Source organism: Tenebrio molitor, chromosome 9 (genome assembly GCF_963966145.1).
Source record: "Tenebrio molitor chromosome 9, icTenMoli1.1, whole genome shotgun sequence".
NCBI lineage: Eukaryota > Metazoa > Arthropoda > Insecta > Coleoptera > Tenebrionidae > Tenebrio > Tenebrio molitor.
In genome coordinates this window covers 7,750,027-7,774,468 of record NC_091054.1, presented here as the reverse complement: position 1 = coordinate 7,774,468, position 24,442 = coordinate 7,750,027, and the positions used below count along the sequence as shown (strand labels likewise).

Genomic DNA, 24,442 nt, shown 5'->3' with positions numbered 1-24,442 from the left:
TCGGAATTTTAAATGATTGATGAATTCCTCTCTCCTTTTCTAGCACTAACGTTTCGGGTCAACCCATACCTGGTGGCTAATCTACGTGAACCAGAATGCGTCACCGTCTAAGATTCTACGTGTAGCAAAGCGCGTAAAAGTTACAGGAAGCGCACCAACGTCTAATTCCATTTTACGGCGCAATTGATTCCATTTTTGCTTCGAAAAGTGTGTGACATTTGACACGAAATGCGACTGTCCAATCGCGCGTCAGTTGTCAGTCACGTGATTATAAAGAGTGTCGGCATTTTAGCAACCAAAAACGTGAACTGAAATTTGTGGAGAATCAAATTTGACATATTTGGAAAATGAGCTTTCGCTTGTCAAAAATTATTTCTTTTGCACGTCATGGTTCTGGACAATGAACTGTTTTTGTACAATAGGCGAAGAGTCTACATAAAATTCAAAGTAGTGGGACTGATACCCAGTGCTCATTTTCAAAAATGCCGCTTTTTGGTGGAGAAACTCTACGCCAGCTATCCGAAAATTTTTGCAAAACCGGAAATCAGGAACATGCTGAATTTGGACTGGGATGAATATCTCACAAAGGTACGATACGACAAATCGAAGATTGAGAATTATTTCAGATGGAGTTTAGATGAAAAGAAGACACGGCAAACCGTACTACTTGCTGCAAGCTCCTGTAGCGGTCTACCTCGATGGAGAGCTCTTAGGGGACGACAGAGCCCTGCTTTACTACATCACCAAAAAGTACACGCTTGAAGTCGACATGGATGCCGAAGATATTGCCGAAAAAGAATTGATCAAGTACTTTACGGACATAATACAAAGGCAAAAAGTCTCAGTTAGCACAAATTGAAAACTTCGAAAGTAATCGACAATTTTGCAGCGCAAGCTGGTGTATTTGACGATAGCAATTGACGAACATGTTGTTGGCTCTATGTTGTTTGTGGTAAATAGAGTCGAATCCAAAACGATTTGTTTTATTGCACTGTTTCAGTTATACAACGATGTGGTGCCCATAACGTGTGAAAATTTTTTTAACCGGTGCACCGAAAAGTCACAGGGCTATAAAGGAACCAGAATACACAGGTACAACACGTATTCTCTAGAGGGCGTCGAGTATGACAAATAATTTTGGTAGGATAGCAAAATACAGTTGGGTGCAGTGCGGGGGCTTCGATTTGCAGCACATCCACATGCCTTGCGAGAACTACGCCGTGCCCCACAACAGAAGAGGTGTGCTCTCTATGTGCAACAAACGCAGACACGAAGACAACAGCACCCAATTTTACATAACGCTGGAACCTGCGTCTTGGATGGACTACAATTACGTCGCATTTGGGTAGTGTCTTTGGGAACCATTTACACAATAAAGTCTTTCCAGTCAATTGATTCAAGGTGCTGAAATTCTAAATCTAATCGAAAAAGTGTCGACTTATTACGAAAGTCCTGTGCGCAAAATAGAGATTACAAATTGCGGAGAGTTCTCGCTGTGTCCGCAACCCGACGAGGACTACATCGCAGCTTTGAATCCTCCTTTCGAGACTCTCTTTAATCTGGAAATCAAAGGCGACGACGTGGATTCGATCCTGAGCTGGACCGGTTATAAATCTGGCAAATACTGTCTAAAGACGGACCTGAAGCCATACCTACCCTTCACGCGGTACTCGAGAATGTTCGACAGTTACTTTAAGGAGATCGAGGTGCATCAACACCCGGAAGCTATAGATGACATCCAGAGACTAGAGTTGGAGAAGATTGCGGAGCCGATCGAAGAAGAAGTTGAGCCGCCGGAGAAAGAGATGACAGTGGATCAGTTAAGAGAACAGATGTTCGCTGCCAGTCGCACTTTCTATGTTAAACACGTCATTATGTAAATAAATGTTTACGGTCACTGGTGTTGCTCAACTTTTGACGGTCGCTCGTTTTGTTTGTCACATGTCAAGTTGACGTTTCACCTTGAAGTGAGGTTAAGTGTCAATAAAAACGACGAAAGTCACAATGCAAGCAAATTTGATCAAAAAATGCGACGGGATACCAGAGTGCGATAATAAGTTTTTACCTGTGGAAGTGATGGCGACGGATATGCAAAGACTGGATCAGTGGGCCGAGAGGGTTGTTAATTATACGTCAAAATACAATACGGAACTCAGTGTTTCGTACTCTCCAGAGAACGTCGTCGGTAAATATGAGAAATATCCGTCGTACGGTGACTTTCCGGAAACCTATTTTTTGGTAAGTACCTAGGTAAAAAATCTGTAAGAATTATTTATTTTGTTGTAGAGGACTTATGGGAGTTGGTGGAAAGAAAGTGAGGCCTATCAGCAAGTGTACAGGCCCCAGGAAGTTGATCCTCTGGGCGCTGAAGACTACATCACTCTGGGGTGCAGTTGTGTAACAATTTTTTCAACAAATAACGCATATTTCCAGATTTGAAACTGCAGTTGTACCTCGTGATGTGTGCATCTACGAGACATACAATCCTGGGGCTGTGGTGAGAATTTGGGGGCGCTACGCCCTTCAAGAGTGGAAGTTGTTGTGGGATGGACCTCCACAAACATGCCCAGAAAGCGCCCGCAAATTTCATCCACCAATCAGACCATTAAATTGTTTAATAAAGTCAGTACAATCCCCCCAACTTGCAAATCTTCTAAATGGCTGATTTTTAGCGAAGTTCGTTTAGAATTCAACCAAAGTCATTTAAAATATCACACTTCCATTGACGCCATCGTTTTAGGTGGCTTCTGCCCTAAGAAGGTTATTCAGTATAATGTTTTAAAAAATGATTTGTTGAAATGGAAAATCTCGGGTGTCGATGAGCGAGAACAAACGGCCGATGACGACTCCACAAGCCCCGACTACTTCTCCTGCCTTCCTGTAATTGAATTAATTCAAATCGATTCCATTCTAACCTCACTTTTTCCAGATTGAGGTTATGGTGCATATTTTTCAAAATTTGGACTTGACATCGCTCAGTAGATGTGCCCAAGTTAATAAAACGTGGAATGCTGCCAGTATGGACCCCACTTTGTATCAAAATTTAAGTTTGAAAGTAAAATTGTGTACAGTTATGTGGCGCACTCTGACAATATTTTTTAGAGATACTGGCATGCAGTGGACGCAAATATGTTGAGTAATTTTAAGAAACGGTGCCGAAGCCTTAAAAAGCTTGATTTGTCATGGTGCGGAACCCACACCACCAATGAAAAAGCATTTTTCAATGCTGTACTTGGGTAAGTATCTCCGATCGGTAATACAGATCCCTGTTCTTACCTGTGTAAAGGTTCATTGAAGAATGCTGCAAGCAATTGACCCACCTCTCTTTGTGCCACTGCGAGATTGTAAATAACGCAATTTTATGTAAAATTCCATGTTGTAAGGAGCTAACAGGTGACAAAATTTTTAGTTTTCGCATCAAATAATCTATAGTTTACAGAATTGAGGTTGCGCAACGTTAAGGTTGATTCGCACGCATTCCACTGCTTATCAAAACTTACCAAACTAATTACTTTAGATTTAAGCACAACTAAGATATCTGACGAACCGTTAAACGCAATATTAAAAGCGAACCCGCTTTTGAAACATATCAACCTAGGTGAGCACGTTCAATCTGCGGTTCCCTTCGTATAGCTCTTGTTATGTTTAAAGATTTTTGCGAACATGTAGAACTACTCGATCAAGTGGTCGAAACGGCAACCATTTTCAATAAAAACCTCATAACATGGAGTTCATTCAAGGCTACCACCCTAACTCACACTGGTGGAATGTTGTTTGCCAGGTTTACCAAACTGAGAGAGTTGGATCTGGGGTGGTGTTTCCTGCTGACCCATCCGGGAGACTCTATGATGATAATTGCGGACGGTTGCAGAGACTTAAAAAGGTGTGAACAATCGAATCTTTTCATGTTGTCATATCAGAATATTTTTTCAAGGTTGATTCTGTCACAGTGGAGAGGTGCCAATGACCAAATGCTTTTATTTGTTATTAGTTGTTGTAAAAAGTTGACACAGTTAGATTTGTTAGGGATTAACGGCATTACAGGGGATTTCTGCGAAGAGGCCTTGAGGACTTTACCTGATTTGAAGTTGCTGGAAATTAGTTTTTGTGACCGCATCCAGGACGAACAAGTATTTTTTAATAACTTTTAACGATACAAGATGGTGGTGTGTCTTTTGCAGGTTCTAAAATGGCGTCAGGAATTCCCCCATGTGACAATCCAGAGGAGCTGCAAAACTGTTGTCAGTAACTATTTTAACTAATGTGATCAGATAGAGTAAGGATAAAAATAGTATTTTAAGCAACAATAGACCCTTAATATGTGATATTAATGTATTGTTATTGTTAATACCAAACAAATAAATCAAATCGACGTCAAGTTATAATGCGTTATTTTTTTTAAAGTTGTTAGTTTGTAATAGGTAACTGTTGCCTACGCCTACTGGTAGTGACAACACGCCTACTTGTAGTTCAAACCGTATCTGCGAGCTGCACGTTTACCAACCTTTGTGGCGTCTCTACCAACCTAAATCTAAATGTCAAAATTTCTAGGACTTGAAATTTTAAATGTTAAATTAAAAGTAATAAACAATTATAATTTTACCCAACTGAAGCACTGAAAATGTGATTGCACTAGATTATGCAAAATGCGCACCACCCACAGCAATACTTACACATTCTAAATTAATCCGACTAAATTTAGATCAGTAACTGCGGTTTAGTTCGCGTTATTTTTGGTTTCGCTCTCACCCGAAATGATTTTTGACCGACAATATATGCAGCTTTGCAGCGAAAAAACGCTGCAAGCCAACAAAGAGGGTTTCTTTTTGCAATTCGCCGAGTGCGTTGCTGTAAACGCCGGAGAAAAATGGATAAGACACGTGTTCGGTAAATTAAAAACGGACAAAGAGAGACTCAAGAAGATATACGAAGATGACAAGGTAAAATAGATTGCAAGAATCAGAATTGTATTCCCACATCAATTGTAGATCAAAGATTACGTGCTTGGGTTTTTATTGAATGTGCAAGAAATTTACCGGAAAAAATGCCCGGAAACGGCTCTGAAACGTCGACTAGAGGCCGAAGCTTGTCTAAAAATAGGAGACAAAAAGAAGGCGCTAAATCTGTACAGCCAGTGTATTCTCAAAGCGCCATCAACAGGTGGTTCTTATTTATCACCTTGTTTGTTTGACTGTGTGCAGATTTTTAGACGAGAATTTAGCTTTGGCTCTACTGGGACGTGCAAAGTTGTTGATGACAATGAGAGAATACGCCAACAGCTTGACAGATCTCCAGTTGTGCCTCAAAAGAAAAATTCCAAATCGATTTAAGTACGAAATCTTCTGGATGATGGCCGTTTGTTACAAAGCTTTGGGAGAGACTAACAAGAGCACAGTTTCATTGAATCTCGCCGAGAAGCTAATTGGAAGTGACGCGAAACTCTTAAAACTCTTGCATGACAGTCTGGAGGCTAAACACGAACCAATCAGAAAGCGCGACATGACGTTACCACCAATCAGCGGCCAGCGTCACTCTATTTTCGCCCATGCTTCAAATAAAATCGCGCTGAAGAAGAGCGCAGAATTGGGGAGATACGTCGTTGCTAATGACGAAATCAAAACAGGAGAAACTCTAGTTGTGGAACCACCCACAGCTGCGTGTCTTTTACCTGAGAAGTTCGGAACACACTGCCACCACTGTTTTAACAGGTACTTACCATGCTTTTGTCGCAGTATTACCAACTCTCTGTTCCAGACTTTTAGCACCGGTGGGTTGCCCAGACTGTTCTAGTGTGGCGTTTTGCGGCCCTTCTTGTCGAGACGTGGCTGTTACAACGTACCACAAATACGAATGCAAGTTTTTAGATTTGTTGATAGGTTCGGGGATGAGTGTTTTGTCACACACTGCCCTCAGGATGGTCACACAGAAAAATTGTGACAAGATCGACGATTTGTGTACCAATGCAGATAAAAGACCGGCCGGGGACTTTCTCCAGAGGACTTTAATGGCGGCATTTTTGCTCAGATGTTTGCAAAAAGGCGGCTACTTTGACAGAGGGAGTGATGCAGTGGTGCCAACCGAACAGGAGTACCAAGTCGGGGAAGTACTGTTGCGTAATTTGCAAATGTTGCAGTTTAACGCTCACGAGGTTTATGAGACTTTGTACGATGCAGAGCATCGACTCAAAGGGGGTAAACTCTCGTATATTGGAGTGGCGGTGTACCCCACTGTTGCTCTCTTCAACCACGACTGCTACCCAGCTGTGACAAGGTTTGAAACCCTTTCATAGCCAATTTGTCGCTCTTTAACCCCTACATTTAGATATTTCGTCGGTAAAGACATCGTAATTACTTCGTCGAGGCCTCTGAGTCCCGGTTCAACAATAGCAGAAAATTACGGTCCCATATTTACATGTCGCAAATTAATGGATCGCCAGAGAGCCTTGTCATCGCGATATTGGTTTAATTGTCGATGTCGTTCATGCCTGGAGGACTGGCCGACGTTGAATAATGGATCGAGTCTCGTTAAACGTGTCAGGTGCCCGACTCAATTAATTCCCGATATTGGCTGAAGTCCGTGTTCTAGGTGCCCGACGAGTCAGTGTCTTTGTTTGTTCACACTTCCAATAGAAAAGGACACTGTGGAGTGTCCCAAGTGCACAAAAACAGTGTCGTTGGGTGAAAATATAGGAAAATTGAAATGGTGCGAAGAGCAATACGGAGTAGGAGGAAAACTGGTAGAGGCGCAGAAGGTGGAGGAAGCGATTGCGGTGTTGCGCGAGGCATTAGACGTCTTTCACAGGTCTGTGTGGTTTTGGAGTTGATTTAAAGTCATTTTGGGTTGTAGGGTGTCGGCGGCGCCGCATGTAGAGACGCATTCAGCTGAAGAACTCTTGACGATTTGTTTGGCTCATAAGGGAAATGGAAGCGACTCTCTTGTCAAAGCGAAAACAGATTAACGGTTAACCTTCAAAGTGAGCGGCGAGCATTAAATTTTGATCGTGTCGTTCTTTGACACTACGGAAAGTGCTCTAGTGTGAAAGGGACATAACCTACTTATAACATGTTCTTTTTGTCAAATTTTATTGATGAAATGGGACGTTAAATTTATTGGAACAAAATTAGTTATAAATAGTTAATGAAATGATTCATACATTCTTTAAATACGACATTATTGATATATTATGATGATATAACCTAGTAACATTTTGTTGACAGAAGACATAATCAAGCAAGTTAAATCTTAATTTGTGACAAACCACGTAATTTTAATCTGACACGAACAAAATATATTTCTCGCGACTGTATTAGGTATACCTAAATAAAATGCAAATTATGTAGATTGCATCTGTTTATATGAAATAAAAGTTTTCAAGGTTTAAGTCTTTCTATAAATTCCAGTACCTTCAGAAGATCGTTTTATAACCACCATTGTTGTTGTAGAAATTTCCTATATTAAAAAAAAAATTAAATAATTTTTTTTTTTTAAATCTCGTCCGTAACTTTAGCATTTTAAGGGGCATTTTGACTTGAGTAACTAAATCTGGTAACTTTAATAATTGTTGTGTTACGATTTAAGCTTTCATTATTAGACAATGATTCCATTTTCCCCCATTCTTTAGTAGGTACAGTCGTTGACCAAAATAAAATAGGACAAAGTGTTACCTTAGACAGTTTTACAATTCAAAGATTTGTGTAGTGTAACTGAGGCGTATGTGTCTCAGATTACAACTTGATTTGACTTGACGATTGATTTACAAAAAGTTAGGTTGTGTTTTTTCACTTGTCATCTCGTCACTGTCACAATGTTCAATTGAATGATTGTGAGTTTTTGAAATATTGTCGAATGATGACACTTATCAGAATTGTTTTTTTTTTAATTTTGACACTTTTGTTTCCTAAGAGATGGATTTCGCAAAAATATCGAATTACACAATCGAAATTTATTTTGTCCTATTTTATTTTGGTCAACGACTGTACATGACGTTTGTTAAAACTTTGTGTAATTTAAGTTAAAATAACTGGCTTTTCGCCAGTTACTGAGTAGAGTTGACATTTGTATGACATTTCATAAGCGTGCATTTGATTTTTTTTTATACCATTGGACATTGATTTGACAATTTTCAAAATTGCGCAACTATGAACTGTCAAAGAAATGTCAACTCTATCCTATCCACACAGTTGCCACATAAATGTTCGTAAATAGTTGGCCATACTTATCCACAATCATTTTGAATCACCCAATATTTGCTTATACAGGGTTTAGCAAGAATTTTGTACCAAAAAGAGATTTTTTTATTCATTAGGTATTTGGCGAAACTTTTACTGCGGCAACGTCGCAACTTGTTTGAAGACTAAAGTGTGACAAAAGTTATCACATGACTTCGGGTACACCCCAAATTTGACATTTAAGTAAACAGAAATCCAAAAATGCGCTTTGTGTTAAATATATCGAAAAAGGTTGGTAGGTAGGGTTACGGCCACGGAATTTCGTCAGTTATTTTACTGTCAATTCGAAAAAACTTGTGTAGCCAAAGCTTTATTGTCATTATGACTAACATTAAAAATTTTTGTGACAGAAGTTCTGTCACGCACAATAAAAATCAAAATGTCATCAGTAGCATCCATGTCAAAAATTCAATGTGAGGTTAAAAATATATAAAACCTGGTTTAGAGCTCATGTCAGTTGAATGACGACTGACGAAATTCCGTGAACGTGACTGTACTGCAGGGTATTTCACGAGTGATAATGAACCCGACGGAATTGAAAATGCAACCCACAATACATTTGCAAAGTTAATGTGGATATGTTTTTTTTAATTTAAAAAATCATAAAAGTTATCTACCACCGGCCCTCTCGAGCGGTCGAACTGTCGAATCCATCTTCAGAGCCGGTGTCGATTTGTGAACCGATGCCTCTTCAACGTCGGAGTGACTCCGCCAAGAGCATCGTCTTTTTGTCCAGGTCGCTTTTACGGAGCTGCAGTCTCCTTTGTAGAGGAAGAGAAGAGGAGTGAACGAAACGAACACGGTTATAGCGCGAACGGAAGTGAACGAATTTCGGCCGGTATTACCTATTTATACGAAAGTATAAAGCCCGCTCATTGGCCGGCCAATGAGATTGCAGAGAGTGCCGTGAACAAAACTGAGATTTTTTATTTAAAAAACATAGTTAGCTATGCAGTTGCGTAAATTTTGACAAAAACGCTATTCGCTTGGTTAAATGAAATTGTGAAAAAACGAATAGTTTTTGGGAAAATGTTTTTATCTGTATAAACATGCAACGGCAGAAGCATTTTTATTACATTCGCTTTAAATCAGGATCATGTCTGTTTCTAATACATTTTAATCGTCGTACTTTAACTTTTTCGTAAATGTCAGTTGTAACAAATAAAATTATTGGAAGCAAAGCCATCACGGATTCATAATTATATTTTAAAACAATACGATATTTAAAACAGCTACGTTAACTTTGGAAATGTATTGTGGGTTGCATTTTCAATTCCGCCGGGCTCGTTATCAGTCGTGAAATACCCTGTATAGATTATAAACTAACCATTAAAAAATTAGTACAGCTCTGAATTATCTTGGGTTTAGTTTCGTAATCCTCACTGAAATGTGTTGTAGGTGTCTCTGTACTTGTCACATTGTTAAGAGCTTCCGTTTTACACTTGCTCCGACCTTTTAAATAAAAAAAAATCACCTCTCGATGACGCACGATTTTATTTTTTTCACTTTGCTTGGATTAAAATGTTGTCTGAAAATATTTACACGGACGTGTTTATTAAATCTGCTTGAAAATGGAAGTGTTAAACGTTAATCTTATTTATTTAAGCTGTTATTGGGCTGGTGTAAAGCACCCTCGTGCGTGTGAAATGTGCAATTTGCGCGTTAAATTTGGCAAAAAAACAAAAATTAATTATAACGTCGCATCGATCGGCCTCCAATTAGCACCATCCGGCTAAAAGTAGTTTGCAAACACTTATCTTATCTCATCTAAAATATTTTTTTTTTACCTAATGTTCGTTTTTCGCTAATTACCCTAATTAAACTGTTGCGAAGAAACTGTCAGTTGCACAATTTCTTTTTGCATCCACTTTGTACGTGAATATGATATCATTAGCAATTAGAGGCCTTCAGTGTGATTTATTCCTAGATATTAAAATAAATGCCGCAAGATCCATACAGTCATTATGCAACATTGACTCTCATCTCCTCGTCCATAACAAGTAGCAAAATAATCATTACAATCACGACTAACGGTTGAAATAATCGCGCACAAGGTAACGACTCCCATTTTACCTTTCAAGACGGCCATTTCCACTAGACCAATCTGTGAACATGACATATGGAAAATGCTTATTATGGAAATCGACTTAATCCCATATTCGGAATCGAAACGTGTAAACATGAGCCGCAACGGATCTATTTAAATATTGATGCCTCGTTCACACCGCACCACGATCAGAGTCGCATGTCGCGTCACGTGAGAGTGACGTAATGAACCTTGAATGACATTAGTGGGTGCAATTGAGATGGAGATCTAGGACGTTCAGTCAAAATTGGTACAAATTGCGCAGGATTAATTAGCTGCTTGGGCAAATTTGCTTCGGATCAATTTCGGAGTGTGAAAATAAATCGTGAAAAATGGTGTAGGTTAAAAATATTGACATGTTTGAGTTGAGAGCTGCTATTTAAGTCTGGTGACGAAAAAATTTGTTTTTCAGGTAGTTGCCAGTAAAATGATGTAGCTTTCAAGGTTATGTAATTTTGTTTAATTTTGAAAAGGAGGTAAACAATGTAGGGAGATGCAAATCAAATATCTAATCAGTTGAGTCGAAATGTTTTGATGTTGAAAGTCAAAATTAAGCAAAACTCCTTTTCTTTATAGGTCCGAAACAAATATTAATGTTATCATTATTGTTAGATGTTTTCAATTTTTGACAAATAATCCTCGAAACACACGACTCGTGTGAACCAATCAGAATCTTGCTCGACAATATTTACAAAAAGTGATTGGCTTGTAGAGCACGTGTCTGATGTGTGCTTACTTACTGACACTCCCATTGTCTTCTTTTTTAAGCGCCATCCAGATGGTCCAGTTTAATTCACACAAACCCAATAAAAAACTCAAATTAGAATATTTATTTTGATTGAGATCCCGTTGATTATTTGTGCATTTTATTATTGACCATCATTCTGAAACAAATAATTCCGTCATTTGTTATTTGGCAGCGGTACCAACTGCTGCAATAATAAATCAATCAAAATACCGGAAAGCAAAGGAAAAGTTTCGGCGTCGCGGATGTTGATGGAATACATCATACTTATGCCAAACAAATCAACCCACAAAGGTGGTCTCTGTTATGACGTCTGTCAAAAGTGACATTTAAATGTCGATTTCTAATTATATGAGTCAAGATCATGATTCTTCTATTAAACTAAGCTTTCAAAAATGTTTCCTAAAAGTTTTCCAAGTTTTTCTTGTGCATACTTTGTTTAGAAACACTGTTGGAAAATAATTTGCAAAATTTTTAATTTGTTGATTTTTTTGAAACTTGAGCCTCAATTTTTTTATTCAGTTGGTAATTGAAAAATTTCGTAAAACTGGAAGTATCAAATTTGCTTCTACAGAGTGTACCAAGAAGTTTGTATCAAAAGGGCCTTTTTTTATTCATTTTTTTGCCAAAAATTTTACTACGGCAACGTCGCTCCCTGTCTGAAAACTAAAAATGACCAGAGTTATCACGTGATTTCCGGTATACCTTAAATTTGATAACGGGTGACTATTAAAATTTTCACTTGGAGTTGGCTTTGAACGAGTTTTTATTTTTTCTGTTACTTTAGACACACGCAAGAACGAACGACAAATGTCAGTCAGTACAATTTAAAATATAAAAATAAAATTATTTTTAAACTCAGCAAAAATATCCGAAACATAACCAAATTAAGAGAAAAAACATTTACTGAAACGTCAAACTTGTCAGTGTCTAAGGTGCAGCGGAAAACAAAGAATGATCCATAGCGAACCCTATATGAAAATTTTAATAGTCACCCGTTATAACTACGACCAAACTGAAAAATGTTATAGGAAAAAGTAGGTTTTAATCAGATTTTATGACCAATTTTTTGAACAAAATTCGAAAAAAAATTACACAAGTGTCGTCACCTCACTTGGTGCGATGTCTGCAAAATTGGTTTAAAATTGTTCTTGTGATAAAAGTTAATGCCAGTTGAAGATATTCAAGTTCGGATTTGCTCCTCATACATTTTCTGCTCGGTCAAAATTTCCAAATGTCAAATTTAACATATACCACGTGATAATAGTCACGTTTTTAGTGTTTATGCAAGAAAACTAAATAAATGAATACAAAATTATTAATAAAACTTCTTGGTGGACTGAATATAATTTACAAAAACTTTTTTCAGAGTAGTCTTCCAACCATGTTTGTTTTCCACAGTTTTTCTTTACCCATTTATAGGTAACGGGAAGGTATTTTCCACTATAAGATCGCATTTAGACATTAACAGTTTCATTCATGAATATTAATAACAGCAATGGACACAAGCTTGTACCTTGAGGCACTTCAATGGTAGGAGAGGTGTGATTTTTTTGAAATTCTTCTCGTTGGGATGGTCAGATACTTCTTACGTCATGAAGAAATAAATTTCAAACCGTTCAGTTAATATTAGAATTAGAAGCAAAGACATTTATATAGAAGAATGATTATCTGGTACTGCCCGAAATATTTTGGGAGTTTCAAAAAATTGCTAAGTGCAAATTCTTTCTTGCATTGCATTGCCAAAAATATTTTTATATCGGAGAACATTGTATTTTTGACAATAAATACATCTCCTCAACTAAATACTTTGTGTGATTTTCTTGCATAATTGCCCAGGTGCACGTGAATTAGTTTTCATAAATATTTCCTCACGCGCTGCGACTCGCGCTTATTTGCTCATACGCGCTAGAGGAGTCTCCCGCGAATTGAAATAGTTTTCATAAATTTTCACAACTTTTGAGAAGGCGAGATTTTGAATTGCTGATCGAATCGGCCCCCCAGTCCAGCATCAGAGCGCAGCGCCAATTTTTGATCCAGTTCGGAAGCCTCTATCGTCACCAGCCAACCGTCTGCAGCGCCTAACGCAAAAGAAATTGTTGCACCGGTGCATCTCTTCAAAGATCCACTTTCCCTGGCTAACCTTCCCGAAATTTACGACCAACATTGATCGGCACAGCCCCATAAAAATGCAAATCCGAGTGGTCGCTCTTGATCGTGAACCACGTCATCGCATTCGCTTAATTAGTACGAATTCGGATCACCTGTACAAAACACATCACCTTGACTCGGAGCGAGAGCAAATCTGTTATGCACACAGCCTCTAGTCACTCGCGGTACCCACGCGGCCGGTGGAAGAGCGTTTCAGGCGCGACTTTTCAGTTTTCAGTGTGCGAAAGTGCGCGATGTGTGACACTGAAGAAATGCCCACGGAATAGGACAACATGCGGACAATTTTCTGGCAAGTACAACAACAAAAACTGCACGACTGAAGCGCACTTCGGAAATAATTGACCCATTTTCAGCGGTTTTTGCAGCGGATGCGATCGTTTCAGGCGGATGCAGTCGTGCTAACAATTGCGTTGCGGCTGTGTTTCCTTATTAATCCTTGCTCACACACGGCGATAAGGATTTTTACTAAAAACGAGTCTTGATGAGATAAATATTGAGTAATTTGTGTGAATGTGATGTTTGTTTGATGTTATTAATTCGAGTGACGCGCTTTGGCGCCTCTTTAGGTCAACAACAACCAAATCAAGATTTTTTTAAAACCCAGTCGGAACGCTTCAGTCCAGCGCTTTGAGCTTTTATCGGGAACCCTCTGCGTGAAATATTTGTGCAATGAAATATTCCAAATTAATTCACACCTTGCAATTCATTAAACATAATATTCCCGATCCTGTGAGGCGCGTCCCTCGTTAACTCACTCCGATAAAATCTCGTTAAAGGTGATAACGAAAGTTGAACAACACTCCAGACAAAATTTTCTCCAAGGGTAAATCCAATATATCCTCTCGAGACCTTATAAAGGGATTGAAAAGGATTAAATCTCCGAAGGATACGGTTTGGGTCGTGTTTCGTTATTACTTGAAAACCGAGCGCAAACACGACAAGTACAGCAAAAACATATTTGTGCTCCCGCTCATCCTACATAACGCAATTTAAGATTTTTTGATTTTATTAAATTACCCCTGAAAGTAGGCAATACTGCGTACAGTATGAGAACTCAAAATTGTGAAGCGAGACAATCCGCAAGAAAATTGAGGTTTAACTTGAATGAATTTTTGGGGGGACAAAACATTCTCTGAAATTCTACAATTGTGGATTTGTGTTCTCACGGAATGCATACAGATTTTTTGGTTGTGTTAAATTACGCCTGAAAGTAGGCAACACTAAATACACATACTAGTTTTCAAAAATGGAAAAATCCAAGAAAATAGGGATTTAATTTCAATGAATTTTCATGGGAGAATCTTGAAAAGGCGAAGAAAAGTGGAATATTCTTCAAACGATTACATTATTTACATTTAATTTTCGGCCGCAATAGTAAAAACTTTGTTAATAAAAATTCTGCTCCAGTTCGTTAAAAAATATTTGTAGATGGTTAATTAATTCTAGAATAATATTTAACTAGATGAAACAAATTAAGAACAGATAACATGTGATAATAATCTTTAAATATTGCCAACTGGCCGCAAGGATTTTTATTTTTTGAAATTTAAGGTTATGTAAGTTTTTCCCACTAAAACTGGATATAAAAATCAAATTGGTAAGGTAAATTTATTAACAGTTCATAATAGTAGTTTATTTGACGAGTTTGTGTGTAAATTGGGCCTTTTTTTGCACTCTTTAAAACGCTCGTTTATGAGAAAAAAATTAATTGGGAAACATAACCTCAAATTCGCAAATTTTCATTTATTAGGTAATTAATTAATTATTTAAGAATGCACAAAAGATTGATTGATAAGTATAAAATTCTCATTTTTAGAGACATTTCACGTAGCTTTTGTTGATAATCGAGACATCTTTCAAAAGTGAGAATGATTGTCATGTATCGTGCATAACATCAATTATTGTCAACTGTTGTACCTAGCTCGTGCAGTAATATTGGAATTAATTTCGACTATTATCCAATAATTAATGCACGCAATCTCGCTTTGTAACGCATCTATTGTTTTCCATCCCCATTGCTGCAACGTGACACCTGTCAATTATCACTGTTGCAGAAAATTGAATAATACGTAAACAAAAGCAACACACGTGGATGCAGCACATCTTGCGTCGCCCCATTTATTGCATTTTCGCTTGGCAACACATTTTTAATTGCATCAGAGATCGAACCACCCAGTATACGGCGCTTTGATCCTCCGGTCAGATTATTATCTGGGTTCTCCTTACTTCGATTTTCTTAACAAAGTCATCTGGCAAAATAATATTTGTATTCGAAACGAACAAAGTTAAACGAAAATTGCTTTGTAAATTCATAACATTTTAATTAAGTCGGCGTCGGAAATGATTCCGACGAAATGTTGCTTGTTGGCTTTTCTTTACGAAAAGAATGGCGAGAGAATGTCAGGTGGTCGCCTAAAGTGGGAGAGGGTGTCAACCGAATTATTTGAAAAGCTTCGGCCACTCGGAAAGTGGAAGAAGTCGATGTGACGAAGGAAACGCGAGTTGTCGTGTTGTCTTCAAAATGAAATAGAAAAATGAGCGCAGATGCGATGGTAGATGGGGAGAAATAAAGACAAGTTAATATTTCAGGTGTGAAATCGGAGCGTGGATGCAACAAATGCATATTGCAAAAACATGTCTGGGAGAGTTGAAGCTTTAAAATACTACTATTAATATCTACCAACATCAATAAAAGCTATAAACTTTACGGTAATTAACGAGCTTTTAGTGAACGTTTATGAGTTCTGCTCAAATTTGTTATTCATCATAACTTGGATTATACAATACAGCATAAAATAAAATAAAGCCACAACTGTGTGGCTTTTTGGTTTTGGTCCACACTGATTGAGGAAACTAGGTACACTCACGGATTTCGTATTTTTCTGTTATAACAAGCGGTAAAAATATTATATACATTTTAACATGGCCAGAAGACGGTAGTGGTTTACAAAGGTAGGTAGGTATATACTCGTATGTCGAAAGTGGGAGGTGTCGAGAAGAGAAGAGACTGAAGAGAGTTTATTTTTGATCCTCCAGAAGCGACGATGGAAGCTTATTCTGGTGTCGCGGTTTCATCAGCAGAGCAAACAAATAATTGTACAAAATTTACACAAATTAATAAGCATTTGTGAGTACACAATCCTAATTTTAATGTTTGTTAAAAATATTTTGGATAATTTTGAATTATCCATAGTACATACATTAATTTCTGGATAACAAACTATTTGCGCAATGGAATAAATAAAATCATTATTTAAACTACGTATCTAGCTTATCTGTGAAATACAATGTTTGATCTAGAATGCATTTTTATGTTGTAACGGATTAACGACAAACGTGCCAATAAATTAATATAGTAATACAAAATATATGTTTCTACGGAGATAGAATAAATCTCTTTGAAATTATTATTTTTAATTCTAAATATTTTTCAAAGTTTGGAATTTATCAGAAACATCTAGGTATATTGAGCGTTCAAAAAAATTTGTCGTCAAACAGGTAGTGTTTTTCTCTCTCTTTTACACTTTGAGATTTCCTTGTAAATTTAAATCATTAATTTCAAGTGTCTTAATGACAAAACAGGAAAACGCTCCTGGGTTAGTTTTAAACAGGATTGTTTACCTACTTGTTGTTCATTGAATAATCGACGTTTGACATCTGTGGTTTGACAGCTCGCCATACGAAAACAAACGCAAGCATCAGACGATTTGACCACAATTTTTTTGAACACTCTTTATTTGCATATAGTACAGGACGTCCAAATAAAAACGTGATCAAACGTCCCTTGTCACAAATTTTATTTGTTTTTTGTGAAATCTTGTTGCCGAATGTAACCTTCAATTTGCGGAAGTCTCCTTGTTTTTTATGTGTGTTCTGTTTTCATTAAAACCGGTTTTATTTTCACAAATAACTGACACGTGGCTATACAAAAAAAATTACAAAAAAAAACAAAAGGACATCCACGGGGAAAGTTATTTTCGCAACGGGTGCAAAATCAAAAGAGTTGTTGATCACTTCGCTGAATGTAACATATTATACCGGTCATGCCTTTAAAGTTGAATATTGGTTGTTTTTTTTTTTGCAAAATAAAAGAATTAATTTTTTTCGGTTTGAAGAACTATGTATAGTCTACAATTTATTACACTTGCATTTGACTAACTCTTGCTAAATTTGCTAGAAAAATTAAGAAAACACAAAAAGAATGCCTAATGGAATTCTTCGCAATGCTTTATTATCACTTTCACCATGATATTCGCTCACTTTACAGAAATAATCATAAAAGAACTCCAAATGTGTATATTTCACACCTCGCAGCACTAGTGTGTGTAAACTTCCTACTTGTAAAAAAAAATAGTTCTTTATGTTGCATAAATAATTAATTATTACTTCTGCGAACTTTTGCAATACATATTACGAGTATAATACAATTATTGAGCTTTTCGACAACACACCAGAAAATAAGTCGACGAAAATTAACACCAAGACTCGTCTTGAGAATAACTAGATACTTTAAACTTTTACTCTTTAATTTATAAATAATACAGTATTAATTGCATTTGTAACAGGTTTCTATTACTTAATTTACATTTTAAAAGCCTCTCATTCATTTTTATGCATAGGAAAAGCCAGAAAATACCTCACGTTAAATTAACGCTGAAACTCCGGTTCAGCTTTCCCATCCAGAGCAGTGTTTGTTCTAAACACCGTATCGTAGACGCTTTTCTTCTCTCGGGTCACAGGTTTATTCGAAGTCTCTTCATTATTTGCCTCGTTCATTGTTTCATTCGTCGTGATTTCTTTTACCTCAACTTCAGCCTCACTCATTTTCTGCAGCTGATGTACCCACGATAATTTTGACGCGATCTAGTTGAACTTCATCAAGCAGTTCTTTATATTTATTCCGGCAGATAAACGAATGTCGCGAAAAATCATTCTTTAAAAAATGTTATCAAATCTGGGAGGTGGGAACGAACGCAGAAGTGCTTTTGTTTCCGGGAAACAAAAGAAAATTATTGGTGCCATAATTTCAACTAAATATTTACTTTTTCAAATATTTTGGCAAAGTGCTGGCGGTGTTAGGTATAATCTTCAAGGAGGTGATTCATTTCTCAAATTGAAGTTTGCCGACATTCGCAGAAATTTTTACAAGGCCAAACAGATAATAATTGTCAAACTGCCGACAGAGGTAATAAAAATGTAGTCGTTATTTTTGTTTAAATCGAGAAAAAATTAATTAACACATTTCATTTTAACAAATTTCAAATTGCGAGAACTGCTGAACGTTCGTTAGTTTCAATCAATTTTTCATCATGTTCAACTTCTTATCAGAAGAATTGCTAATTAATTGAATTTTGTTTGGACCAACTCAATCAAAGCCTTTTTGTGTTTTAATAAAATTTAAGTGAAGTGCGTTCAATCCTGTTCATTAAATAATTCTTGTAGAACCTAAATCAACAACAAAAAATACCGTGCCTTCGTTTAAATTTATCCTCAAAGTTGGCGTTGAAGAGTCGATTGTGAACGCATTATACGGATTAATGATCACAGATCACCTGTTTAACGTTTAACGTTTTTACACGAGTGGTGCGTTCACAATCGACTCTTCAACGTCAACTTTGTGGATCAATTTAAATGAACGCACGATATTAACTGTCTATCTGGTCAAGAGTGCTTTGTCCAAATTCTCTTCATTGCCCGTATGTTGTAGCTTGGAGCCAAAGTTGGAGCTTATGAACTGTCACAGCTGTCACTGTAGTGACAGTTTAATATAACCTCCGATTTGTCGCCATTTTTATTAAAAAACTATTTTCCAAACTAATTCATACTCAATGCTACAAAATGGTTTATGCAACAGAAGGCATTCACCACATTTATTTTTTCTAGTTTACAACGGTAGCTAATCATAACAAATTATGCTGGACATACCGTCGTGGAATTTTCCAAAGCACTCTTGACCATATTTTTATTTAGGCACGCGATATAACACTTTTTTCTTACAATTGATTTACGTATTTTTTTGAAAAAATATTCCGTATGGGAAAATCTAAAATATTACACTACCCACTAGATTTCCAATCAGCTTACCGTTTTTAATTTCCGTCACGATACTACCAGTCTGGCAAATGCTTTTTAGAATATTAATTCTCAATTTAAAATCAATTTTGTTGCAAACATAATTCCGTGAGTGGAATACGAATTCTAATTCTTGGAGCTGCTTCGAAGTTTGTACGAGAGAACACTGCGTTGAGACGAACTCGGAGAACAAACTTTTTCACTGTGATTAATCAACTTACGATTAAAATACTTACTAAGAAACTTCATTGTCTTCACTCTAGTTTACCTAATGTTTTAATTTAATTTACTCTTTGTTGTTGGTTTAATTATATTTTTTAAAATGATCTAACAGGTGTTTGACGTTTTCGAACATATTGAAACAGCTTGAGCGTAAATTTGTATGTTTGTATGTTTATTTGTTCCGAATAAACTTGAGAACCACTGGACTGACTTCCAAAATTCTTTCACCGTTTGATAGCTTGATTCTTCGGCAACAGCACAGGCTAGGATCATCATGTCCTCACGTAAGGAGACCGAGCAATGTGTCGAAGAAAAACCACTTGTATTTTCTAAAATTCTAAACTTATAACGAAATTCTAAAAATTTGTCGTCTCTGACACTCACATAATTGATTGGAGATTTAAACGAATCGAATTGTCTTTGTGACATTTTAATTTGTAAGGCGTACATCTGTCTTCGCCTTCCACACATCGCAACGCAATCATACGGTTCGTTTCACCAATCGTAAAGAGATATTGCATCCAAGCAATAATTTTTTTTTAATTTTTCACATGTTCTTAGATATAATGGTCATCTATCTGGATTCGATAGACCAAAGCGGCACTGATTATACCGAGGATTATACTGTGCGTGGAATCAATCCAATTAAACAATGCGGTGCGAGCGTTATTAAGGACAAGGTTAAGACAGCGGACACGATTATGTTACAAAAAAACGTTAATTACTACTTACCATACGTCCAAAGCATGTAATTATGTATATCTAATTGCTTACGAAAATCCCGCGGCCATTTTCGATCTAAATTCGTCGAGAGAAAGTCAAAACGCAATCGCGTAATTATGCGAAATCGACACATTCTCAACAGTTTGGGTGAATCACCGAATACAAATGACAAGTGACGGATGAGATTTGTCTGCGTTTTAGGGTTTTATGTTGGCAATAAAACGCAATCGTGGATAATCTGCTACACGCAACGTTGCGTTTTCCGTTTTAATTTGGGCACGAAGCTCATAAATAAATAATTTCATCAGACCGTGACGGTTTTCAGCGTCTGCTTACCTGTGACACACGGTATTAGCATTAGTCACAGTTTATGAATGAATCGAGACGACGAACCTTGACACAAGGCAGTCTAGTTGGATTTTTTTCACCTACGCTGGGCACTGACCCAGATTATCCTAAAAATTGTTAGTGCAGCTCTAAATGGCCGTCGCTAATTTATATGCAAATCGGGAGCGTACACATTTTTGAGACTAGAAAAATGTTAAGTTGGTACAACTCTCACCGGTTGTTGTATTTTTGCAGGATTCTAGTTTTGGAATTGATTTGCACGCAACGAGTCAAGGGGCATCCCAGACGAGACAACTGCGTCGTAGAGAAGCCGCACCACTTGACATGTCACAAACGGCTGTCAACATTCGGAGACGAATTTCCCCCAGATATCAGAGTGCTGGAGCTGAGAAACATCGAACAAGCCGATCTTGATCTCGATTTGTTGTTGGAGAGGTTTCCCGACATAGAAAATGTCTCCATTTTCGGCGGTAACATCAGTCAGATCAGACCGCCAATTTTGAAAAACAAAATTAGGGTAATTTCGTGTTTTGTCAAGACTGTCCGTGTAGAAGAAGTGTTGCAGGTTTTGCAAATGGTCCACGTCGGGGTCGAAAGCATCGGAAACAAGTTTTTGGGGAATTTTCCCAATTTGCAAACACTCAACCTCCAAGGAAATTATCTGCAAAGGTTGCCGAATAATTTCTCCGTCACTAAACTGGACAGCTTGTATTTGTCCGGTGAGTCCACCGAATACTTTCACTTTACATCGGATGTCATTTTGATGTCAGAATGTTGGCGCGTCTGTTTTTGCGTCAAATCATTGACGTTTGTCAAACCGTCTGGTAAGGCGTAGTAGTGGTTTCAAATAAAAAAATATGCTACAGTCAAATTGCAAATATTTTTATTGGACAAAACAAAATATGAAAAACTAATAGAACTGCCTTCGGTATAGACCCGGGTATGGAGGGATATGAGGGAAGCGTTCGTACGGATAGTCTTGTGCGTACGGAGAGAGTTGAGGGAATGATTGGGCGTACTGCGCCATTTGTAGAATCTTTTGCTGATGAGCGGCAACAGATTGTGCTATCGGATTCGGACGGACGGCTTGGCCTCTGAACAAATCTGTGAAGAAATCCAGTCCGAGTCGGAAGAATTTGCAGGCGTGATTGTTTATGGCCCGCAACAAAGGCCAAAGTGGGACTTTGATGGCCTCCCATATCCCAAAGAACATATCGATGATGGTGGCTATTCCTGGAAAGCGTTTACCGATCAGATATGTGAGATACTTCAGTATGGCCTCTTTTATAAACAGCACAGTCTGGAATGTGCCTTCTAGTTGTGAAGCTTTGACAGCTAGCATCGGATATCTTTGCGTGAGACCTGGTGCGAAGTTGACCACCGCACTGACCAAAGTTTTCCCAATATTGGGCAATGAGAATGGACCTGGTGTCTGCAGCGCCGCAATGATCGATCTCTTCTGAATATGATAGGGTGGATAGGCGGGTGCGTTGGGGTTGGGGGGGTAGTAGGGTGCGGGGGGAGCGGGATAAGGTGCAACCGCGTTTGGAGGAGCGGGTTGATAAGGTGCAACCGCGTTTGGAGGAGCGGGTTGATAAGGAGCTTGTGGAGGAGCTGGTTGATAAGGAGCTTGTGGAGGAGCTTGTTCAGGAGCTGGTGCATTATTGTTCCCCCCCAGGAGACCTTTGATGAATCCCAAACCGTTCCCGAAGATAAGTCCCTTGAAGAAGTTCCAAATCCAGCGGACCACCCCCCAGACCTTGTTGATCACCAGCTTTACGATCGGATCGACTATAAACCGGCTCATCTCGATGAAACCTGATAATTTCGGGAAAATCATTTTCACGATACCGATCAAAGGATTCATCAGCCAGTCGATAGAGAACCCCCCTGAGGGTGCATCAGACGTTGAGTCGCCACCCATAAGATTGGTGGCGCCACCGAATATACTGGAGGCGGCGCCACCGATCAGCTTCGAGCCGATGTTAAGCAGATCCGAGCCCAAAGATCGCTGTCCCGCGATTGGTTCCTGGCCCATCATTCGGGAAACCACCGCTGTTTGTGGTTGGCCACCACCGGGTACATTTTGCCGCGCTAGTTCACGGTTGATGCTGTTCAATCGACCCGCTTCGACCACCGCGTCTTCGAACAACGGCGATCGCTTCACGTAGAAGAAGTGAGGGTTTGGGGAGGCATTTTGATCGTTGACCGATTGCGATGACCCTACGCTGCCTGAAATAAATGATGTGAGGTTGGTTCGCAAATGTGCAACTGCTACCTTGGTAACACTGCACTGAAACAAACACCACCTGGAGCAAACACAACGTAACGAACTTCATTTCAAACGAGCAAATACTTTCTGATGAATCTCTATTTGTTGGATTGTCGATTTATTGGAATAGAAGTGTAGGCTTGAGACATATTTTTTAATAAATTAGCTAATTTTTTAGAAAAGATTGCTTCCATTGTAGAGCACCGATGTGGGTGGTCTTGTTTCTTTATCATAACTTAGCCGAGACGATTCCATTTAATTTTAATACCGAGGACAATGCGTTTGTCAAATCAACACAAACATCAAGTAATCATTTTTGATTTATTTTCAGGTAATAGGTGGAACTGTTCCATGAACCTCGACTGGGTCTTCAACTTGAACCAAAGCGTAGTCAAAGATTTACGAAACATCACGTGTTTCGGGGAACCACACCCAAACAAACCCCTGGTCACCATAGCTCGTTTTATGAAGGTAATTCCCGACGCGCAAAATCATTCTCATTTCAATTCTCCTTCTGCTAGGATCTCAAAAAGCAATGCCCCAACCATTGCATCTGTTCTTTGCCCAAAGTCGTGCTAAAAACGATGGGTTCGGACCATCTTGAACCCATAATCGAGGTCAACTGCTCGTACCGAGGATTAACAGAACTGCCTCTCGACCTACCCCCCAAAACCAAAATAATCAGACTGGAGGGCAACGAAATCGAAGATTTAAAACTTCTCAAGCAAGACCCGATTTATAGGAAAGCTCTGGATCTGTATTTAGACAATAATAAAGTGAAGAGTATAGAAGAGTTGGAGGGTTCTTATTGGTTGAGGCATTTTCGGGTGTTTTCCCTGAGTGGTAATAGACTGACTGAAGTAATAACTGTCAGTCTCTTAAATTGGTGATGTGCAACTGTTGTCTTTTAGATCCCCACGTATGCGCTCGATAATGCGCTGGAACAGAACCCGCACATGCCCAGTGCCGTCAGGATCAGTCTCGGGGGGAACCCCTGGCGATGCGATTGTGTCTTTACTCCGGTGTTCCAGGAGATGCTTCAGAAGTTCGCCCCCCAGATTGACGACATTAGCGAGGTGAAGTGCTCGTATGTCGAAGGGGACGAAAATTCGCTTCTACCAGTGAGTGGTGTCGATGTTAAGACAATTCAGTTTCAATTTGTATTTTTTTTAGATTATCGAATTGTCACGAAGTTCTGTGTGCAGATCGCCCGCCGAATACTCCGTACAAGCTTTAGACTTGTTGAACGGAGTTCTGGCGAGTTTGATCTTGTTGATTTTGGGGAAGTTAGCCTACGATTATTATTATTTTAAGAAAACTGGACGACTTCCCTGGATCGTAACCAAAATGCCTTGAGCGCGATCACTTTTTATTAAAAATGTTGTTGAACTGTGTACATATAAAGATAGCAATAAAAAATTAGACTATTTATAAGTATTGTTTTTTTTTCAGTTTTTGTCGAATCACGGTTTACATAATAAAATACAAAGTACAAAGTTTATTAGATCAAATTTACGTGACACAAATATCGTCAAGAGCGGTGCGTTTGAACTACCGAACTCATTCTTATTTAC

General features: G+C 38.3%; 4 protein-coding genes and 1 long non-coding RNA gene across 8 annotated transcripts; 4 read left to right on the top strand and 1 right to left on the bottom strand.

The window, feature by feature from the left end:
• Window positions 1–87: 87 nt before the first annotated feature.
• LOC138137737 (probable inactive peptidyl-prolyl cis-trans isomerase-like 6) lies at window positions 88–1,897 on the top strand. The gene is made up of 6 exons (XM_069057270.1): window positions 88–588; window positions 638–838; window positions 890–952; window positions 1,001–1,092; window positions 1,145–1,345; window positions 1,388–1,897. The coding sequence occupies exons 1-6, from the start codon at window positions 388–390 to the stop codon at window positions 1,878–1,880; spliced, it is 1,251 nt and encodes a 416-aa protein (XP_068913371.1). The 5' UTR covers window positions 88–387; the 3' UTR covers window positions 1,881–1,897.
• A 35-nt stretch (window positions 1,898–1,932) lies between these two features.
• Fbxl4 (F box and leucine-rich-repeat gene 4) lies at window positions 1,933–4,378 on the top strand. 2 transcript variants are annotated; one of them, XM_069057266.1, is made up of 11 exons: window positions 1,935–2,238; window positions 2,287–2,387; window positions 2,434–2,622; window positions 2,673–2,880; window positions 2,930–3,055; window positions 3,103–3,236; window positions 3,287–3,393; window positions 3,440–3,598; window positions 3,652–3,883; window positions 3,935–4,130; window positions 4,182–4,378. In XM_069057266.1, the coding sequence occupies exons 1-11, from the start codon at window positions 2,005–2,007 to the stop codon at window positions 4,260–4,262; spliced, it is 1,767 nt and encodes a 588-aa protein (XP_068913367.1). In that variant the 5' UTR covers window positions 1,935–2,004; the 3' UTR covers window positions 4,263–4,378. The 2 variants fall into 2 exon arrangements, with proteins under 2 accessions (XP_068913365.1, XP_068913367.1); XM_069057264.1 differs by having other exon boundaries at window positions 1,933–2,238; window positions 3,652–4,130.
• Window positions 4,379–4,521: 143 nt separating this feature from the next.
• On the top strand, window positions 4,522–7,381 carry Smyd4-2 (SET and MYND domain containing, class 4, member 2). 2 transcript variants are annotated; one of them, XM_069057262.1, is made up of 7 exons: window positions 4,522–4,940; window positions 4,989–5,160; window positions 5,210–5,708; window positions 5,755–6,270; window positions 6,322–6,537; window positions 6,586–6,801; window positions 6,847–7,381. In XM_069057262.1, exons 1-7 carry the CDS (start codon window positions 4,755–4,757, stop codon window positions 6,956–6,958), a joined length of 1,917 nt encoding a protein of 638 aa, XP_068913363.1. In that variant the 5' UTR covers window positions 4,522–4,754; the 3' UTR covers window positions 6,959–7,381. The 2 variants fall into 2 exon arrangements, with proteins under 2 accessions (XP_068913363.1, XP_068913364.1); XM_069057263.1 differs by having other exon boundaries at window positions 4,800–4,940; window positions 5,202–5,708.
• LOC138137738 (uncharacterized) lies at window positions 6,900–11,632 on the bottom strand. Its single transcript, XR_011161864.1, has 2 exons — window positions 8,846–11,632; window positions 6,900–7,449 (listed from the first exon to the last, which is right to left on the bottom strand). It is a non-coding gene; the product is annotated as an uncharacterized lncRNA (long non-coding RNA).
• A 1,725-nt stretch (window positions 11,633–13,357) lies between these two features.
• On the top strand, window positions 13,358–24,302 carry swi2 (Protein singed wings 2). 2 transcript variants are annotated; one of them, XM_069057326.1, is made up of 7 exons: window positions 13,358–13,520; window positions 20,831–21,113; window positions 21,162–21,315; window positions 23,200–23,339; window positions 23,390–23,728; window positions 23,780–23,989; window positions 24,042–24,302. In XM_069057326.1, the coding sequence occupies exons 1-7, from the start codon at window positions 13,504–13,506 to the stop codon at window positions 24,222–24,224; spliced, it is 1,326 nt and encodes a 441-aa protein (XP_068913427.1). In that variant the 5' UTR covers window positions 13,358–13,503; the 3' UTR covers window positions 24,225–24,302. The 2 variants fall into 2 exon arrangements, with proteins under 2 accessions (XP_068913427.1, XP_068913426.1); XM_069057325.1 differs by lacking the exon at window positions 13,358–13,520 and adding an exon at window positions 16,227–16,358.
• Window positions 24,303–24,442: the final 140 nt, after the last annotated feature.

Bases quoted from the DNA above. Each gene is read 5' to 3' on its own strand.
- LOC138137737 (XM_069057270.1), top strand. From the start codon at position 388: ATGGTTCTGGACAATGAACTGTTTTTGTACAATAGGCGAAGAGTCTAC. The intron at 589-637 runs GTACGATACGAC...GATGGAGTTTAG, and splicing joins GGGATGAATATCTCACAAAG to ATGAAAAGAAGACACGGCAA. The intron at 953-1,000 runs GTAAATAGAGTC...GCACTGTTTCAG, and splicing joins TTGGCTCTATGTTGTTTGTG to TTATACAACGATGTGGTGCC.
- Fbxl4 (XM_069057264.1), top strand. From the start codon at position 2,005: ATGCAAGCAAATTTGATCAAAAAATGCGACGGGATACCAGAGTGCGAT. The intron at 2,239-2,286 runs GTAAGTACCTAG...ATTTTGTTGTAG, and splicing joins TTCCGGAAACCTATTTTTTG to AGGACTTATGGGAGTTGGTG. The intron at 3,237-3,286 runs GTAAGTATCTCC...ACCTGTGTAAAG, and splicing joins TTTTTCAATGCTGTACTTGG to GTTCATTGAAGAATGCTGCA.
- Smyd4-2 (XM_069057262.1), top strand. From the start codon at position 4,755: ATGATTTTTGACCGACAATATATGCAGCTTTGCAGCGAAAAAACGCTG. The intron at 6,271-6,321 runs GTTTGAAACCCT...CCCTACATTTAG, and splicing joins TGCTACCCAGCTGTGACAAG to ATATTTCGTCGGTAAAGACA. The intron at 6,538-6,585 runs GTGCCCGACTCA...TCCGTGTTCTAG, and splicing joins AGTCTCGTTAAACGTGTCAG to GTGCCCGACGAGTCAGTGTC.
- swi2 (XM_069057325.1), top strand. From the start codon at position 16,276: ATGGAAGCTTATTCTGGTGTCGCGGTTTCATCAGCAGAGCAAACAAAT. The intron at 21,316-23,199 runs GTGAGTCCACCG...ATTTATTTTCAG, and splicing joins GGACAGCTTGTATTTGTCCG to GTAATAGGTGGAACTGTTCC. The intron at 23,729-23,779 runs GTAATAACTGTC...GTTGTCTTTTAG, and splicing joins GTGGTAATAGACTGACTGAA to ATCCCCACGTATGCGCTCGA.